The sequence below is a fragment of the Choloepus didactylus genome, chromosome 2 (assembly GCF_015220235.1).
Source record: "Choloepus didactylus isolate mChoDid1 chromosome 2, mChoDid1.pri, whole genome shotgun sequence".
Classification (NCBI taxonomy): domain Eukaryota; kingdom Metazoa; phylum Chordata; class Mammalia; order Pilosa; family Megalonychidae; genus Choloepus; species Choloepus didactylus.
Genome location: NC_051308.1, coordinates 221497307 through 221516740, shown reverse-complemented (window position 1 = coordinate 221516740; position 19434 = coordinate 221497307). Strand labels below are relative to the sequence as shown.

Genomic DNA, 19434 nt, shown 5'->3' with positions numbered 1-19434 from the left:
TTTTCTGATCAGAGAAGGAACTAAACTAAACTGACCCTTAGTAGTATCTGAAAAGTAGCAAAACCAACTATAATTTTCTTGGTCCCAGAACAATTAGAATAGAATCTTTTCTGTACCAAACCTGGGTTGGCTTTTAAGCCCTGATATTAATCCCTTGCTCCTTTCCTTCCCACTATAATAGGTTGTAATTGCCTCCTGTAGATTCTGATTTGGTCTGAGTTCTCTAGATATCTTTTAGAGCTAATAAGAATGCCCAGGAGATGAAGAGTCTAGACATTTTCTTCCTGATTTCTTCTACTTCTCCCCTTCTCCAGGGTCAGAGGCATTGTCATTGATAAATGGAAGACAGTTAGAGGCTGAACTAGACTTAATGCTGTAAAATTGAGCAGGTTACCCAAATGTGCAGCCTTAAATAACAGTTTGTTACAGAATCTCTTATCTTGGATATTATTCATGTTGAAATGAAATTACCCTTAATGTTTTCCACTGATAGATACCGTTTTTATTTTAAATGCATTCACTTTCTAATGCATTTATATATGTATTTATAACCCTAACCCTTTCCACAAAAAATAAGAGCCTTGCTACCCAAAATGTTGTTCATGGACCATTGGCATTGGCATGTCCTGGAAGCTTGTTAGAAATTCAGAATTTCAGGTCCCAACCCCGAGGACCTGCTTAATCAAGATCTTTTTTAACAAGATCCCCCATGTGATTTGTATGCACATTAAATGTTGAGAAGCACTGGATTAGAGCAGCTGTCTCAATCTTAGCTATGCATCGAAGAGTTTTTTAAAAACATCAGGATTATTAAATCAGAATTTCTCAGGATGGGACCCCAGCATCAGTGCTGTTTAAATCTCCTAGGGTGAGTCCAATGAGCAGCAAAGATTGAAGTGCTGGCTTAGAGACAATTTGAATGCATGATCGATGCATAATTCCTGGCATAATGAACTAAGAGGCTTCCCCTCTTTCAGCTGAGCCAAAGGCCCACTGTGGCTGAACTACTGGCCAGGAAGATTCTGAGATTCAATGAGTATGTTGAGGTAACAGATGCTCAAGATTATGACCGGCGAGCCGACAAACCTTGGACCAAACTGACCCCTGCTGATAAGGTAACTGTAAAGCCTGCTTTTCTTTCTCTTTCTCTCTCCCACTCTTTCTCTTCCTCACTCTCCCCCTCTCCCCCTTTCTCCCCCTCTCCCTTACTCCCTTTTTCCTTCACTCCCTCCTTCTCTGTCTGTCTTCCTTTCTTGGATGCATGACACTAACTAGAAGTGGGGGGAGCCATAAACAAAGCTTCTAGTTTTGATATAATGTTAAATTTCAAAGCAGGATGCAAAAAGGCAAAAATACATAAACCAAGATGTTATGCTAATGATACCACCACTACCACCAAAATTGAAAGAAAAGAAAATCCCTGCTTTGTCACAGAGGGCAAAAAACTAGAAAGATATAAACACTTTTAACAGTGCTTATGTTTGATTAGCGGGCGCTTGGGTGGTATATTTTAGTAATTACATTGATTTTTATAATGGGAAAATCATTTTTATATGCTGTAGAAGTTCTAAATACTACAGTCTCTCCTCAAAACTTTTTTCAGCTTTTCAAGGATTTTTATTTAGCTGCAGTTTTGCTGTCAGAAGGTGATGTGAATCAGGCTCTGAGTTTAGCTGAATGTGTTGACTTGGCTTCTCTCCTCCAATAGAAAATAGAAGACAAATCATATTTCTATAGCACAGTAGATAGAAGATATTTTTTTTTGTTTCTCCTCCACAGGCTGCCATAAGAAAAGAATTAAATGAATTTAAAAGCTCAGAGATGGAGGTTCATGAAGAGAGCAAACATTTTACACGGTAAGTCCCAGATACTGTGAGTAAGTGGTGCCCACCCCAAATACAAACAAAACTCCCAGATATGTTTAGATATGAAAAACTGTAATGATATGGTTTAAAGAAAGACACTCAGTGGTGGTTTCAAGACTACACTAAGAGAAAGGAATGAGAAGAGTAAATGCCTGTTGTGAGGGTGGCATATACATATACTCTTATTTAAACCTTGCAGTCAACCTGCAAGATAGGTTCATATCCCCATTTTATAGATGAGGAAAAGGAGGCTCAGAAGGATTAAATAACTTGCTTGACATGCTACTAAATTGCAGGACCAGGATTTGAGAAAGGCATGAATGGCTTCAAACTCTTGGAGTCCTCTCTTCCCTTGCACCTCACTGCCCCAGGTTCTGTATGAAGAGACTGTGCTGTGTTAGACAGCATCTCTTCCCCTTTCTGGTTTCTGTTCTGTCTAGCACAGTTGATCTTACCAATTTAGTGTGTAAACTTTACTTTAATTAACTATCTTCATGAAACAAATCAAGAAGTATTTTGATTTGGAATTAACTGTTGTAAGCACCCTCCTAATATCTAAAGAGTCAGCTAGCCAAAAGAGGAATCACTGGAAGTATCTTTACATGACTCTCAGAACATTTATAAAGAGGCTAAATGAAAGAAAATATGACAAATACAGAGCCCGCTGTACAAAGAATAACAAGCAAAGTTGCAATATAAAATTTTAACAAGTGTTTTCCATCACTATATAGGCAAATGGTTATTTTGATTACAGAAATATTTTTGTACTGAACTCTGCACGAAGGCAGATTCTTTAAATAGCAATAACACCATTCAAGGCACTGAAATAAAAACATGAATAACAAACCATACTTGCCTGCAGGAGTTCTTAATGTAATCTAGAAAAAGAACTGTGTTTTAGAACGTACAGTAAAATTGGTATGATAAATTGCCTCAGTGAGTCTGCCAGAGTTCAAATCCCAACTCCCCCATTTCCTAGCTATGTCAATGTTAGCTATTTTTGTTGTTAAAGTAGTAATAAAGTGCTATAGTGACTACAAATCAAGAATTAGCAATAGATTTGATAAAGAGAAGAGACACAGAAAAGGTGACGTCAGAGCTGGATCTTAAAGTATGTAAAAGCGTATGCATGCACCAAGAATTTAGGTAGACAAAAAGGAAGGAAAGATCATTGCAAACAGAAGGACAGGCATAAGCAAAGCTATGGGAGGTAGGAAAGTACCTGGTATTTATGTGTAACGGGAAATGCAACTTGAAGAGAGGAAATGGGGGAGCCGTGTGGTAGAAGAAGGGACCAGAAAGGTGGGTTAGGGTCACATTTTGAAGGGCTGTTATGTTAGGATGTTGGGACCACTGGAAATGTATAAGGTGGCAGTGTGCAAAGACAAAGAAACCAGTTAGGAAGTAACTGAAATAGTTATATTGAGTGTCAGTGAAGCACAGACCAGGGCAGTGAAAGAATGCAAAGGAGATAGACTTGACAGACATTTCAAGGATAGAATCAACAAGATTTGATAATTTGTGGGATCCTAAGGATGAAATATAAGAAATAATTAAAATGACTCTTAGATTTCTAACTCGTGATTTTTTGTTAGTTTTTGTTTTTTAATTCAGTTTTATTGAGATGTATTCACATACCGTACAGTCATCCATGGTGTACAATCATCTTTTCACAGTACCATCATATAGTTGTGCATTCACCCCTCTCTATTTTTGAACATTTTCCTATACCAGAAAGATTCAGAATAAGAATAAAAAATAAAAGTAAAAAAGAACACCCAAACCATCCCCCCCCATCCCACCCTATTTTTCATTTAGTTTTTGTCCCCATTTTTCTACTCATCCATCCATCCGCTGGATAAAGGGAGTGCGATCCACAAGGTTTTCACCATCACACTGTCACCCCTTGTAATCTACATTGTTATACAATCGTCTTCAAGAGTCAAGGCTACTGGGTTGGAGTTTGATAGTTTCAGGTATTTACTTCTAGCTATTCCAATATATTAAAACATAAAAAGTGTTATCTATATAGTATGTAAGAATGTCCACCAGAATGACTCTTGACTCCGTTTGAAATCTCTCAGCCACTGAAGCTTTATTTCGTTTCATTTCGCATCCCCCTTTTGGTCAAGAAGATGTTCTCAATCCCATGGTGCTGGGTCCAGATTCATCCCTGGGAATCATATCCTGCGTTGCCAGGGAGATTTACACCCCTGGTCTAACTTGTGATTTTTGAGGTTTATTAAGGAGATAAATAATTCAGGATTACAATTAGGACACTTATTCAATAAATTTATAAAATAAATGTTTATTGAGCACCTCCTACATGATAGGTACAGTGCAGTGTGCTTGGGATATATCAGGGAATCAGGTAAAGCCCCTGTCTTCACAGCACTTTTATTCCAAAGGAGGAAGGCAGACAATAAACAGAATTGAAAACTAAGTTATATAAGTTGAGTTCAAAGAACCTGTGACAAACTGAGGTGGAGATACTTAGAAGACAGTTAGATACTCAAACTAGAGTTAAGGAGAAAAGTAAGCTTAATGATACAGATTTATGAAAGAAGAAAGTAGGTTGATGTTTAGGGAAGAAATTGTTTTTATTTAAAGGATGGCCAGAGGAAAAAACCAGGAAAGCATACTGAGGAAAAGCAGTTGAAGAGGAAGAAGGAAAACTAGGGAAAAAATGTTGCAGAAGTCAAGAGAAGAGAGTTTTGAGAAGAAAGGAGGAGGTGTCAGGAGAATCAGATGCTACAGAAAGGTCAGGCAGAATTAGAGCGAGGAGAAGCTTTTTTTTTTTTTTAATTAGGACATAGCATTTCATGACTACTGATGTAATAATGGCATCTACATTATCTGTTAACGTGTCTCTTTTTGATCATCTGTTCTAGCTACCATCGTCCATGATGCTGAAGTTTTGAGAGAGGAACTAAACAACTCCCCCAAAACAGGGCTGCTTTGCTGCTTCATCCTCCTTCAGTTCTTCCCAGCACAACCAGAATTGGACCCTCTAGGGTGTAGTTCTGGGATGACAGCACTTCTGTGAATGTAGCATTTCACTGGAATGAATTCTTACTTGCTGCCTCTGGGGCACAGCTAAACACTTGTCAGTGCTTTTGAACTTTTTAATATTGCAGCATAGCTGAGGGGTCTTCCCTCACCAGCCACCAAAGTTCTGGGCCACTTGCAGGTTCCAAGTTTTATTGGCCGCACTGCACCCTCGACCCAAGATGACTGCCTGTGCTGAAGCACAGTTTGCACCATTGGCCTTACCTGCCTGCTCTAGTTGTGAGACCCACTTGTGTAGGCGCTAAGTTCCAGCCGTCGTTTCCCATTGGTGGTGGGCAAAACCTCTTCTGGAGGTCCCCAGTTTTCTGGCAAAGGGACCCCTTCCTCCAGGGGAAGCAGCCACACCACACTGGAATGTCAGTTGAAAACCATTGCACCATACCTCTTATAAACACAGCAATATAAGAAAGGATGCTCAGGATCTGATGTGTTGCTCCTTTTTGGCACAAGTTACCCTGATTTTTTACAAAAAAAAAAAAAAGGTTTTGAAGAGGTGATGGGAACTTATGTATTTCCTGTCTGTTAAAGAATCAGCTGCAACCAGATTCCAAGTTGGTAACATGAGAAAATGTGTATATTTTCTATATACAAAAACAAAAATACGTCTTCATGTTAATGCCAACTTGGCAGAAAACTAACTCATGACTTAAATTTTATAGGCTGTTGAACTTTTACTTGTACCAAATTATGCTGACCAATAGATGTATCTTCCTCTGTAAAGCAGAGTTTTTAGCAGTTCTCTGAGAATTCTCGTGTGTCATCAGCCCCAACACCTCCAGCCAGAATCACAGCAGAGTCCTAAGGGATGTGAGGCGGTGGATAAGAAAAGGTCTTTTGAGAAGCAACAAGAGGACACAATCATGACCCACTGCTCCTCTCTTCTCATTGCTATTTGCCCTCTCCTCACCCCAAACACTGATCCTCCTGCTGACCCTCTCTGGCAGCTTCCACCTCATTCATCCCTCCTCTCCCAAGCTGTTGCCAGTGTAGTTGGTGCCTGGGTATTGGCTCAGCCCCCACCTTTTTTGTATTTGTAATATATTATTAATAGGATTCAGTTGCTTTCTTTGATTTTTATTGAAAACCATAAAGCCTCACTATTTCCCTTTAATTCCGATCCACACTAAGTGGAAGAAAAGAATAGTTTCTATTTAATTGATGAATGTGTCTTTTTGTTCCTTCATTTTAATGTTCAGAAAGTTTGGGCTGCTTTATAGATTTCTTCTGATTTCTTATGCAGTCCCTGACATTTGTTCTGTTTGTAATTTTTCACTAGATTTTTCTCTTTTTTTCCTTTCTTGTCAGCATATGATTTGCTGAAAAATCAGATTATCAGGGCAGAACAAAAAAATCTAAAGTGACCTTAAAAGGAAGTGTCTTCTCTGTTTAAGGGGAAATGGGGTATTTGGATTTCTGTTACTGTCAAATGTTTTGTGGCTATGGAGATATGCTGGGTCCACATCTCCTTTGAGCTCATTAACATTTGGGATGAATGATGGAAGTGAGCATTCTACTGAAGTCTGTTAGAAGTCTTCATGAAAGGCTGCCACATGTTAATTGCTAACTTGACTTCTGTCCATTCTCCTTGGTTTGGAAACAATTAGCTTATGCCTGCAGCATTCTCTGTGGCTTAAGATGATATTTTCAAACCCTTTCACTGCCTTTCTTTTCTTTAATGTGCCAAGCTTCAAACAGGATTTGATTTCCTGAGTTGCTTGTATGCCTGCCATGTGCCACCAAGGAATTCAGTTCATTTTTCATCTCATTCGTGTTCTTTTGAAACAAGATACTTTTGGGTAAAAAGTCTTTTCAGGTTTTGTTTTGTTTTTAATAAAATGGATTTTGTGTTCCCTTTCCCTATAGTTACCAATTCACAATCATAATGTAAAGAATAAAAGCCTGATGTATTGTACTTCAAGATGCTTCCCCGATGTACAGAATCTCCTTGTAAAATAAGTAATTGCATTGTATATGTCTTCCTATCAATTTTAATTATTAAAGTATTTTAGAATAAAAAAAAAACTAAATGATACTATCTGGTGTGAAGTATTTTTTATGTCCTACCTTATTTAAAAAACTTAAAAGGGATACCTAAAATTTTGCAAGAGACCATCGGTGAGAAGTTGATGAGGAAAAAACAATAATGGTAAGGACATTAAATGCAGCTGGAGGTGAGAGTTAGTCATGTTTGTGTCTGTCTGTGTACACATATGGAAAAAAAAAAAAAAAAAAAAAACAGGCTGAGGAGAGGCGAGCCAACTGTGAATGGCATTCTGTGTACCCGGTACTGCTCTGACTGCTCTATTCTTTTAAGCCCACCCCTAGCCTGTGGAGTCAGTGGTCATGTTCCTATTTTACCAGTGGAGAGCCTGAGAAGTAAAGTCATTTCCCCAAGGTCAAAGCAAGCTATGTAATCACTCTTTGCATCTAGTCAGGGGCAAGCAATAGTATCCCAATCAATTGTGTCCCTACAAGGATTTACCGAGTATGGACCACATATAATTGAACCTCAAGGCTAACATCACAAAAGGACAGTTAGTACTTCATGCATTCCTCTCCATCAAAAAGCCCAGTTTCAATTCAGATGGCCTCAGCAATGAGTCACTTTCTACATGTCATTTCAGAGTCTGGCCTTGTTTAGCATACCACCTTTTAACCTTTTTAGAAACCATGAGTCAGAACTGCTCTGTCATTGGATTCCCCCTGCTCCCAAATTTTCCTTCTTCTGGCACTCCAAAGAGGCCTCAAATTACTACCTTTTTGAGGTTAAGCATTGTCTCCAGAAGGCTGTTTTGAAGGTGCACATTATCCAGTGTTTGCTGAAACAATGAATGAACTTCCTTGTGGAAGTTTAGATTACCGTACCTCGGGAGGGAGAAGACTTTAGGTGGAGAATGAGAGGTTTCGAAAACCACTCTCAAAAAGAGACAGGTCTAATGGATATTGAATGGGGAAAGCAGGTGGCATGGCGGGGTGTGCTTACAGAAAATTAGAAAGTGCAACAAAGAAAGGCCAAGCCCTGATGCGAGAACAACCAAAACTTCTGCTTCAAGTTTCTATCTTATTCCAGATCAAGAAAGCATGAAGGGAAAAGCAAGAACCACCAGCAACCTGAACCACTTGCTCCTTCGTCTCTTCTATAGACACTGTGAACTCCTTCCCTCCAAAATTTTGCCTTTTTCCTAAAGGTCCTCTGACAGGAACAAACACCTTCAATTTCCCTCCATCTAGCACTTAGGACACACCTACATTTATTTATTTTAATGTTTATCTCCTTCCTACAGCAACCACCACCCCCCAAAAAAATCTTCTTTATATTTTCTTCAACCCTATTCTACACTAACTTACACATAATCTACACTACTTACACAGCACTATCCTACATTATCAACACAACCCTATCCCACACTACCTACACATAATCTAATCTTATGTTAGGTAACTTAAATTTCTGCAGAATCCAGCCAATTGAACTAAATGAATGACAGGTGGAGAAAAAAGGAGTCATGGAGATGTAAACTAAACAGGCTTCTTTGCATCAGTTTATGACTTCTGGTCTGTACGCACTGTATCCCCTTTCTAAAGCCATAGTCACTCAATTCTTTAAAATCTAAACTACATCTAAACTAAAACAGTTCCCCGAACTCACCAGTGACTACTCAGTTAACTGTCATATCCAAAGGCTTGTTTTCAATTTTTAATATACTTGACTATTCTGTAGCATTTGATACTTTTGGCCGTGCCCTAGTCCTGAAACTCCTTCTGTGGCTTCTGAAGCACCACTGTCTCCTGGTTCTCTGATCATGCTTTCTCTGTCGTGCTGCCTTCTTTCCTATCACTTAAATGCTGGATTTTCACGTCCTCTCATCACTCTCCCTGCTCTCCCAGAATGACATTAGCCACTATCCTTATTCTAACAAATAAATCTTCATTTCCAACTCAGATTTCCTGCTAGAGTTTCAATTCCATACATCCAACTGCCCTTTGGACATACATACACCCAGATTTTCCTCAGGCAACTCACCTGCACCTCTAACCTGGACCTTACTTCCTACCCTCACAGACTGCTCTCCCAACAATCAGGGTTAGAGCCCTCCATACTTCAGCATTTGAAATCCAGAACTTTGGTATCATCCTCAAGTCTCCCTTACCTTTCATATCCAGTGAGACATCAAATTCTATGCATTCTCTACCTCAGAAATGTCTCTCGATTCCCAAATCTCTTCTCCCCTGGTTTACCATCAGGGGTCAAAATCAACATGATCATGGGACTTTTTAACATCCTTCCACCAGTTTCTCCAATCTACTCCAATTTTGCCACTGAAGTTATCTTTCTAAAATACAAAGATGGTCATAGCACTCCTATTCTTCAAAGCTTATTGGCCCCCTATTCCCTGCAGGATAAAATTTAAACTCCTTGGACTGGCCTTCAAGATCTTTTGTAATTCAGCTCCTGCTTAACACCCAGGCTCATGGATTACTTTTTAATGTCCCTCATGAAGCTGCCTCCTTACTCTTCCTGGGAAACTACCAGCCTACCTTTGCACCCACTAGTTCCTCAGCCTAGGATGCTGTCATTATCCACACCACACCTTTTATGTCTTCTTAGCTCAAATTTTAACTCCCCAATGAAGCCCTCCCAGCCTTCAGCAGATTTTTCAGTTGCTCTCAGAACACCTTATGCATACCATATAGCATTAATCAAGCAGTATTATAATTTGCTGTCATGTCTATTTCCCTCATTATGAGCTTTCAAAGACAGAATCCCTAAGTTATAACCGAGAAGTTAGGATTTAAGGGATGATTATGATTACTGAAACACTATATAGATTTTCCTTTTTTTTTTCTGGTATATCAGAGTCAACAGAGGGAAATAACTGAAATCTTTGAACTGTAATCCAGCTGCCTTAACCTCTGTTAGTGATTGTATAGCCTTTATCTTGTGCTCTTACGATTGTAAAAACCTTGTGACTGACCTCCCCTGGCACCCATTTTATCTGGTTTTTCTACTTTAGAGTCTTATGATCACTAAAGACATTAATGTTTATTAATGAAGAACCTTGGGTCGGCCCAGGACTAACCCATCCCAATTCCAAAGTTATCTTGATAACCGAAGAAGGATCTAACCAAAATCAGCCCACCTGACTTGTGCATTAGCTTAGACTTTAACCTGTAAGTGACTTATACGGCATTATAATACTAAAAATCACACCCATCTTCACTTTAAAGCTGCCATTTTCTTACATACATTCTGTGACTAAGCATGCAATCCATTTGCGCATGCTCAATAATTAGATCACCTCTAATTATATTATCTAGAGCCACTGTGCTCATTATCCTAAAAGTAACCTGCCCATCTTTTGATACTATAAAACTATCAGAAATACTGCAGTTCAGGGAGACAGAGTTTTAGGCCAATAAGCCATCTGATCTGCTTTGCGCCTAGCATTAAACCCTCTCTTTGAAACCCTCGTATCTCAGAAATTGGTCATTTGAGCACATCGGGCAAAGAATCCACTGCTTTTCCTTGGTATCAGTGTCTAGCACAATACCCGGCATATAATAAGTAATAACCTACTAAATACATGTTGATTGGGTGATTGAAAGGTAACAATGCTGGTAGCGTAGCCAGCAGAATTACTTGTCTTCCTTTCTATAACCACCAGTTTTTAAACATTTTGGTCTCAGAACCCTCTACAATCTTAAAAATTATTGAGGACACCAAGGAACTTTTGCTTCTGTTGTTTATATCACTTACTATACTAAAATTAAAACTGATAAATTTTTAGAATATTCTGATACATTTAAAAATAACCCTATTAAATGTTAACTAATACTTTTATTAAAACATAACTTTTACAACAATAATTAGTGGGATGAGTGGCACTGTTTTACAGTTTTTGCAAATCTTTTTAATGTCTAGCTAAATAAGACAGCTGGATTCTCACATCTGCTTCTGCATTCAATCTGTTGCCATATGTTGTTCTAGCTTAAGTATATGAAGAAAATCCAGTCTCACACAGACAAGTAGATGGAAGAGATATCAAGCCAGCCACTCTTTCAAATAAAAATGGCATTCCCCGGAAAAATGTGGCTATTTCAGTTTGCAAACCAAGCAATTGCATATGTGCTTTTCCTGGAGACAACCATCCTACTTCTTCATGCAGTAAAAGTGCTTTATATGTACTTCTAATTTTGTCACCCAGAATATTAAAAGGATGGGTATTCAAGGGTCGAAATGTAAAGTAATAATTTTTTTCCTCTTCATCAATGACATTCTTAGGCAAAACTGACTTTTTTTTAAACTTTAATGTGCGGTGATGAAGAATACAATAACTACCAGCACAATTTTGTTACACAGGCTTGATTTCTGCTAAGGCACCAGCTGTTTTACCCTTCACTGCTTTTACACCATCAGTTCAAATGTCAGCATAGTAAAAAAAAATTTTAAAGTCTAAGTATTATTATGAAAATAGTTTTGACCTCATGGATCCCCAAGAGACTCAGGGACCCAAGGTGTCTGCAGGCCACACTTTGAGAACCACTGCTCTGATCCTGTTTCTCGTCTCAAAATCTGCATAACAATAATGTTTTACACCTGCTGTGAGAGTAAACAATATCTTTAAAGCCCTCAGCACAAAGGTTAATACACTTGCGTCCTAAACATCTATCAAATGTTTACTTCACGTCACAGGGCAGATTCCATCCCTTTTAAGTGAGACACTACCTTTCTCTCGATGTTTTCTCCTATTCCAAAGGTTTTCTGACCTGTTTATCTAATGGCACATCCGTCATACTGGGCAAACTGTAGCCAAATAAACCACCTCTCCGTCAGAGGGCAGGTTGACATACACCCGAACTTCAGTTTTTGGGACTCACATTGCCGGGTACGCAGCCGCCCGAAAGCCGCCGCGCCGCGACAGGCCTCTGAGCGCGGTCAGGGCGGGGCTGCGGAAAATTCCCAGCGCCCTTAGCGCATTTCCCGTTCCCTGAACTGCGCATGACACGGCGCAGGCGCAACAGGCATTCCTTGATTTCCGCGTTCTTCAGAAGGTATAAATAAGAAAGCATTGTAGTTATTGGGTCTTTCGGAGCAGGTCAAGCGCTAGGAGGTTTCTTCGTTGGTGAGTGTTTTTTGCTCTCTTGGTTCCGCACATCCAAGTCTGGCATCCGATCCGGTAACCACCCTTTCCTGTGGGAATCATTCCATTTACAACTCTCTTCTGCGGTGGCCGTGCTAACTACGTTCTTGCGTGGGGCGGGTCTGGGCCGGACGTGGGCCGCGGGTGGCCGCCGAGTGCATGGGAGTTGCACGGTTTGGGCCCTAAGCAAGGATCGCACAGGCGCAGCGTAACTTTAGCCTGCGGCACCGCCGCCTGACTCGCCGAGATCCTGAAGGCACAGTTCCCCGTGTTCACTTGCCCGTGCATGTTACTTTCCCTGCCGCCTAGAAGGCACGTTGTTCTCAATGGAGTTGCAAGTAAATCGCTTTACTGTTCAATTCCATCCGCGTTTAAGAATCCTAACATCGAGACAGCCTCATATAGGTTCCTCCTTTTCCTGCCTTTTGGTTTCTGTGACTTGAGATAAGCCCCCCAGATCCTTGGTTTGGATTTAGGATTCCTGAGGCCTTTTGGGGTTTTTAGATATTCTCACTTGGGAAATCTGGCTAGAAGTGCCTTAGAATAGCTGTTCGGTGTTGTGTCTGGAAGTCGAATTTGGTTGATGCTGTGGAAAAGTTGGATCAACTGGATGGATTCTTTTATTGTACAGCTTACAAGTCGAAGGCAAATACGGTTACCTTTCCAACGCGGATACCCCTTGGAAGTCACTCTCCTCGGGCTCTGTCCACGTGGCGCAGGGGAGCATAGGGCCCTGCCCAGTGATGTAAAGTCCCTTTCCACAACGTTGGACATGAAGCTGGGCCTTGAGCCTACGCCTGCATATTCCTACAACTTCTCAGAGTCCTGTGGACAATGACTGGGGAGACAAACCATGCAGGAAACAGCCTCCTCCGGAGCACTTCAATCTGAATATATGTTCAGTTTACCACATGTCCAAGAGAAATGGCTTTTGCTCCTTTTTTCATCTATTTGTGGATTGTACTTAACATCTGTTTATTTTACAGAATTCTCACAGAATTCCAAATAGCTGCTCACATTTGAGGTAAGTTGTAATCATTCTAAGCCGGATTTCCTTCATTCTCAATCCTTGTTGAAATTGAAGAAATTGAAACAGGGTGATTCAGCCAAAGTCACAAACCTAGCACAGGAAGTAGACCTGTGCCTTTTGCACAGTGTTGGAGACAATATGCTCCTGAATATTGCTACACCTTTCTAAAAGTCCTGTTATTAAGTACATAGACCGTGAAGGGAAGTACCGCAATGATTTCATGTGATTTAGAGCTGGTTAAAAATAGCTATCAATCCTCATGGGTCTCTCTTCCAGTTTTCCTCCAATCTGCATGTTTGTGTGGTCCAAAGTAAGAAAGCTGAAAGCCCTTGAAAATAGTGTGCAACCTATAATGTGTTATATAAAGCACTCTTGCTTGTATACATTATTCCAAATCTAGTCAGGCATCCCAACGTGGATACCCTGGGAGGTCACTCTTCCCAGGCTCTGTCCAGGTGGCACAGGGGAGCATAGGGCCCTGCCCAGTGATGTACAGTCCCTTTCCACAACGTTGGACATGAAGCCGGGCCTTGGGCCTGCACCTGCATATTCCTACAGCTTCTCAGAGTCCTGTGGACAATGACTGAGGAGAAAAACCATGCAGGAAACAGCCCTCCAAAGCATTCCATTGTGGATCTAGGTTCCATTTACCACATGTTCAAGAGGAATGGCTTTGGCTTGTTTTTAATCTATTTGTGGATTCCATGTGATAACTTGCTACCTTTGTTTTACAGAATTCTCAGAATTCCAAATAGCTCAGATTCGAGGTGAGTAAATGTGTTCTGAATTGCTTTTTTGGCTAGCCAGCTTTTCTAATTCATCTAGTCATTATCAGGCGTTAAGATATTTCAGTAAATTTCCTAACACAGGAATAAAATCTTTCTACCCATCAGAGGGCTACTATCCATTTTTCTATTCAATTTGAGACATATTCACATACCATACAATCGTCCAACATGTGCAATCAGTTGTTTACAGTACCATTATGTAGAAGTGCATTCATCACAATTTTTGAACATTTTCATTACCGCAAGAAAGTAAGAATGAGAATTGAATTTAAAAAAAAAAACACCCAAAACATCCCATCTCTCCCTATTCATTTTTTGTCCCCAATTTTCTGCCATCTGTACATACACTGGATAAAGGGAGTGACTCAGAAGGTTTCCACAATCACACAGTCACACCATATAAGCTATATAGTTATACAATTGTCTTTAAGAATCAAGGACATTGGATTGCAATTCAGCAGTTTCAGATATTTCCTTCTAACTATTAATGAACTAAAAAGGATTATCTGTATAGCACATAAAGGTATTTGCAAAGCCCCCTTGAGGGACTAGACAGCAACTATTCTTAAGTGACACCTTATAGGTTGGCTGCATGTGTCGCTTGTACCATTTCATTGATAGAGGGAAAGGACACGTGATGCTTCTGACTGGTCAGTCTGCCTCTAGCTAGAAACTTAATCATTCTAAGTCTTATATGTGTAGTCCAAAGGTAAGTAACCTGGAAGCCCTTGAAAATGCTGTACAGTAGTGTGCTCTGTAAAGCACTCGTGCTTATGTAAATTACCCCAAATCTAGCCAGTAGTCAGGCATTCCAACGTGGATACCCTGGGGGTGTCACTCTTCCCGGGCTCTGTCCAAGTGGCGCAGGGGAGCATAGGGCCCTGCCCAGTGATGTAAAGTCCCTTTCCACAACGTTGGACATGAAGCCGGGCCACAAGCCTGCGCCTGCATATTCCTACAGCTTCTCAGAGTCCTGTGGACAGTGACTGAGGAGACAAACCATGCAGGAAACATGCCTTATACCAAAGATTAAATTGAAAAGACCTTAAATAGGAATTGAAACCTGTTTTTGTTTTTTTTTTTATTTTATTTTCATTCAGGAGAGAAGAGGAGCATCACCTTTTGGGCAGGAGTTGACATTTAAATACTTTGGGATCCTTTAACAGCGAGGTATACTTTCTTGAAGGGTTAGGGAATTTGAAACCATGTTAGAGAGCTTCATACCAGTTTTAATTCCTAATGTGCTAAAAATAACCCACATATTGACAATTTTCTGAAAATAAAAAATGATTTTACTAATTATTTACGAATTGAAAGTGTTTTTTTTGTTGTTGTTGTTTTTTTTTGACATGTTGCTGTGGTTTCTCTTTTAAGCAGAAATTAATGACTTCGGCCAAACCTACTTGTTAAGCAATCAAGAAAACTGCCTCTACCAGTTAGCTCTTGGTTTTTTGAATATAGAGATTTCCTGTGTATCTTCTCCCCACAGCCTCATTTATAAATTGTACTTAGCTTATATTGGCAGTGGTTGACCTGTTTTGAGCACAAGTTGTTGGTGATACAGGACATAGTATAATTGTGTGCTATAGGAGCCTGCATAATGGGTGTCAGAGTTGTACTTGAGCCTACAAAAACATGAATCAACAGCCTAGCTCGGCAGCTGCTTGATGCGAAGAGTTTGAGTCGTAATGGAAGGGTTGTCAAAGCCCTCGTGCTGGCTGCCAGCACAATAAGGAAATCTGGAGGCCCTGCAGGATGGGGGTCAAGAGGGATCCATCTAGAAGGTATAGTTTAGTTCCTGGATGGGGGTTACTAATTTTTATAATACAGGGTTGGTGGATCGAATAACCATGAACCTTTTAGAATCCAGTGTAGCCAGGTTTGTGGGCTGTGGGTGGACAGTCCAGATGGGCAGAAATATGATGTCACCTCCCTGAACTAGGAGTAGCGTTTGCACAGTTAACCAGGTGCTGTTCTTATGGTGAACCTGGAAATGCCTAAGTTCCACAACTAGGGAGTGGTGATGGTAAACCCCATGTACAAATGCAGCCCATGAAACCCTGCAGACATGCTTCATAATCGCTGTGAACCATGGGTCTTTGTGTCCCTAGAGTCAGGCCTGTGTCCAGCTTTCACTACCTTTCTCATGGTACTACTGTTGCCCTTGTCCTGCCAGCCCCTCAGGCATATACACGCCCTCTGGAGAAAGGTACTTAGTAAAATTCAAATGGTATTAGTAGCTTTTTTCCACACAATCATTGGGGTTTTCTTGAAATTCTGTGTGGGACTGAGTAGGAAATACAGATAGTTCTTCTAGGTACAGCTGCAGCCAACTCAGCAGCTGTTCTAGGTCCAACCCTTTCTGCTGAACTTCATCCTGCAACATACTTACCTGTAGACTCTCCATTCTTCTGGCCTTTGCTTATAGACAAGAGGGCAGTTGCTGCCAACTTCAGACCCCCTGGTTTTGAAGCCTGATCACCAGGTACTAGCTATGTTACACAACCTCTCAATTTTTTCACCTGTAAACTGGGGTTGTAATGAGGATTATGAGTTGATATTTGTAAAACAATACAGTCCCTGGCGCATAAATACGGTGGTTTTTTTCTGTTTTTTTGTTTTGTTTTTTTTCCTCAAGCAAAGGACCAGGGCTGCAGTGGGCTACAGTATCGGATAAATTTTGTTGAATGTTTAAAATGGCCACCATTCACTTACCCACTGAGCCAGGTTTGAACTCACACAGAACCACCCTACCTTTCCAAGAGAGAAAAAATTAGGCTAGGATTAGTAATTTGCCCTAGATCACCTAACTAGTAAGTAGCAGAACCAGGATTTGAACTTCTCAGTCTTAATTCCAAAGCCATACCATGTTATGCTATTAGCCTTGAATTAATAGTTACCATTTATTGAGGATTTCCTATGTGCCAGCCAATGGGCTAAGATTATCTTATCTGATGCTTCATGTGTCTCTGTAAGATAGGTACTCTCGTGTACTTTTTTGAGACGAGGAAACGGAAGTTGGAGGATTTGTCTAAGTTCTACAGCCAGTAAGTGACAAGCATGGATTTGACCCAAGGCAATTGGCTACAGACCACTGAGCCAATGGTATTACCACACCTCAAAAAAAAATTAACATTTTCCACCTGGTTTAAACCACAGAACCTTTCATATTAGGCTAATTTGATAACCACTTACCTAACTCCTGATGGTTAGGAACATGTGTCAACTTCGCCAGGTGATGGTGTCCAGGTGTCTGGTCAAGAAAGCACTGGCCTAACCATTACTGCAAGGACATTTGTGGCTGGTTACTAAACCAGAAAGCTGGTTTATTAAATCAACAGTCAATTGGCTGCAGTTGTGACTGATTACATCAATGAAGGGCGTGTCTTCCGCAATGAGAGAATTCAGTCAGCTGGATTTAATCCAATCAGTTGAAGACTTATAAGTGAGCAAGTTAGAGGACCTTCACTTTGGCTACCGAGTGAAGTGTTGCCTGCAGAGTTCATCGAATATCTTCATTGGAATTTCCAGTTTGCTGCCAGCCCTACAGAATTTGGACTCGTGCATACCAACAGTTGTGTGAGACACTTACAAAGTCTTACATTTATAGATAGATACAGCTTGTTGATTCTCTTTCCCTAGGGCACTAATACAACTTGGTACCGGGAATGGTTCTTGAGAAACAGAATCTTAAAATGGGCTTTTACAACTGGTTTTCTACTCTGATTAGTTTCAAAGGCACTATTGACTCCATTTCTAATAATCAAGATGGCACTGACAGTCCATGGCATGAGTTGGCAATGGAGATATTCAAAATATCACCATTTGATTCTCTGAATCATACTCTTGTATGAAGCAAGACTCTGGGTGACTGTTTTTGATACCTCAGCAGAGTTTTGCAGAGTTAAGAGGTATAATGATGTTGGCTAGTTGTGCTTAGATAGACTGGATAAAGTTATAAGAGAAAGGGACAAGCTAAAGGCTACAAATTTGAAACTTAAGCACTGTATGACAGATGTAATGGTTTCTATGTGTGCCCTGAAAAAAAATCTTATTTCCTGTGGCCGCAGACTTGAGATTTCTGAAAACTAGACCCAGAGTCTTATTAGGCAAGTAGAAGATTTACAAATAAACTAAAATCTCAACCTTGCATGATGTCTGCTGTTAAAGTAAAGGCATTGATTGGGAAAGAATGGGATCCTGAAACTTGGGATGGGGACATATGGATTGATAATAATGGCAGTGAGGACATTGGAACCCTGGATTCTGCTGAGTCTTTGTTACATATACCTGTAGTGAGCAAACAGCCCTGCCCCTCCACCTCCAGTCTGCCCTGAGGAGACAGCTACCCAACCTCCAACCTGCTTTGAGGAAACAGCTTCCCAACCTCCTGTCTGCCCTGAGGAGCCTGCCATCCAACCTCCACCTAAAGAGATTAACCCTTCAGTGCCTGCTAAACCTGTAGTCACCTCCCCTGAGGAAGCAGCCCTCACTGCTCTGGAGAGATTAATCCTGTTTCAGGAGATGAAACTGCAACAGAAGGTCCTCAGGTAAATGGCTAGAGGGATAATTCTCATTCTTTTCATTACCCACCCCCACCACCATTCTTTGCTTCAAGACCTATAACTAGACTAAAGTCCCAACAGGCCCCGAAGGGTGAGGTACAATGTGACCCATGAGGAAGTACACTATACTCCAAAAGAACTGTATGAGTTTTCCAACTTACACAGAAATCGGGAATGTATGTGAGAATGGATATTAAGGGTGTGGGATAATGGTGGAAGAAATATAATGTTGGATCAGGCTGAATTTACTGATAAGGGCCCACTAAGCAGAGATTCTGCATTCAATGTTTTGGCGTGAGGGGTTAGAAAGGGTGTTAACAGTTTGTTTGGGTGGTTGGCTGAAACATGGATCAAAAGGTGGCCAACATTACCTGAGGTCAAAATGTCAGAACTGCCTGATATAATGTAGAGGAGGGAATCCAAAGATTTAGAGAGATTGGAATGTTAGAGGGGATTTCTCATGGAAGACCTGCTCATACACCCCTGGAATGTCCAGAGGACACACCTTTTACCAGGACTGTGAGGAATAAATTTGCGAGACTAGCTCCTTCATCCCTGAAAAGCTCTGTAGTCGCCCTTCTCTGTAGGTCAGGTATTACTGTAGGAACTGCTGTCACTGAGCTGGAATCCTTAAACATAAAGGGGATAATCGGATCCCGAGTTGGCAGTTGATCACCAAAGATAAGATGGGTGTGGCTACCATGATGGAAAACAGGCTTAAAGTAGCAAAGTAATCTGACTCACAGAAACTTACGGCATTGGCTAGTAGATCATGGAGTACCTAGTAGTAAAATAGATGAGCAGTCTTCTAAATTCTTGATTGAACTGTATAGGCAGAAGAATTCTAGGTCAAGTGAACAAAAGTCTGCCTTGAATTATAAAAACAGAGAGTCACGGCCCTTTAATCAATTCCCAGACTTAAGACAGTTTACAGATCCAGAGCCCCATGAGTGAGGGAAAGGCTGGGTACCCTTG

The 19434-nt window shown here is 40.6% G+C and overlaps 1 protein-coding gene, 1 long non-coding RNA gene and 3 other non-coding genes across 9 annotated transcripts in view; all 5 read left to right on the top strand.

Annotated features, from left to right (window-relative positions):
* The window catches only part of PHACTR4 (phosphatase and actin regulator 4), a 193352-nt gene extending 187878 nt beyond the window's left edge, over nucleotides 1–5474 (top strand). For all 5 annotated transcript variants that reach the window (XM_037827990.1, XM_037827991.1, XM_037827989.1 and 2 more), the window contains 3 exons: nucleotides 978–1115; nucleotides 1780–1856; nucleotides 4757–5474. In XM_037827990.1, the coding sequence (XP_037683918.1) occupies nucleotides 978–1115; nucleotides 1780–1856; nucleotides 4757–4772 (231 nt within the window). In that variant the 3' untranslated portion in view covers nucleotides 4773–5474. The remainder of the gene's footprint in view (nucleotides 1–977; nucleotides 1116–1779; nucleotides 1857–4756) is intronic.
* A 6465-nt stretch (nucleotides 5475–11939) lies between these two features.
* On the top strand, nucleotides 11940–15063 carry LOC119527688. The gene is made up of 4 exons (XR_005215451.1): nucleotides 11940–12058; nucleotides 13063–13100; nucleotides 13841–13873; nucleotides 14995–15063. It is a non-coding gene; the product is annotated as an uncharacterized LOC119527688 (long non-coding RNA).
* LOC119528324 lies at nucleotides 12740–12944 on the top strand. The gene has a single exon (XR_005215632.1). It is a non-coding gene; the product is annotated as a small nucleolar RNA SNORA73 family (small nucleolar RNA).
* LOC119528322 lies at nucleotides 13516–13719 on the top strand. The gene has a single exon (XR_005215630.1). It is a non-coding gene; the product is annotated as a small nucleolar RNA SNORA73 family (small nucleolar RNA).
* Nucleotides 14706–14910, top strand: LOC119528323. Its single transcript, XR_005215631.1, has one exon. It is a non-coding gene; the product is annotated as a small nucleolar RNA SNORA73 family (small nucleolar RNA).
* Nucleotides 15064–19434: the final 4371 nt, after the last annotated feature.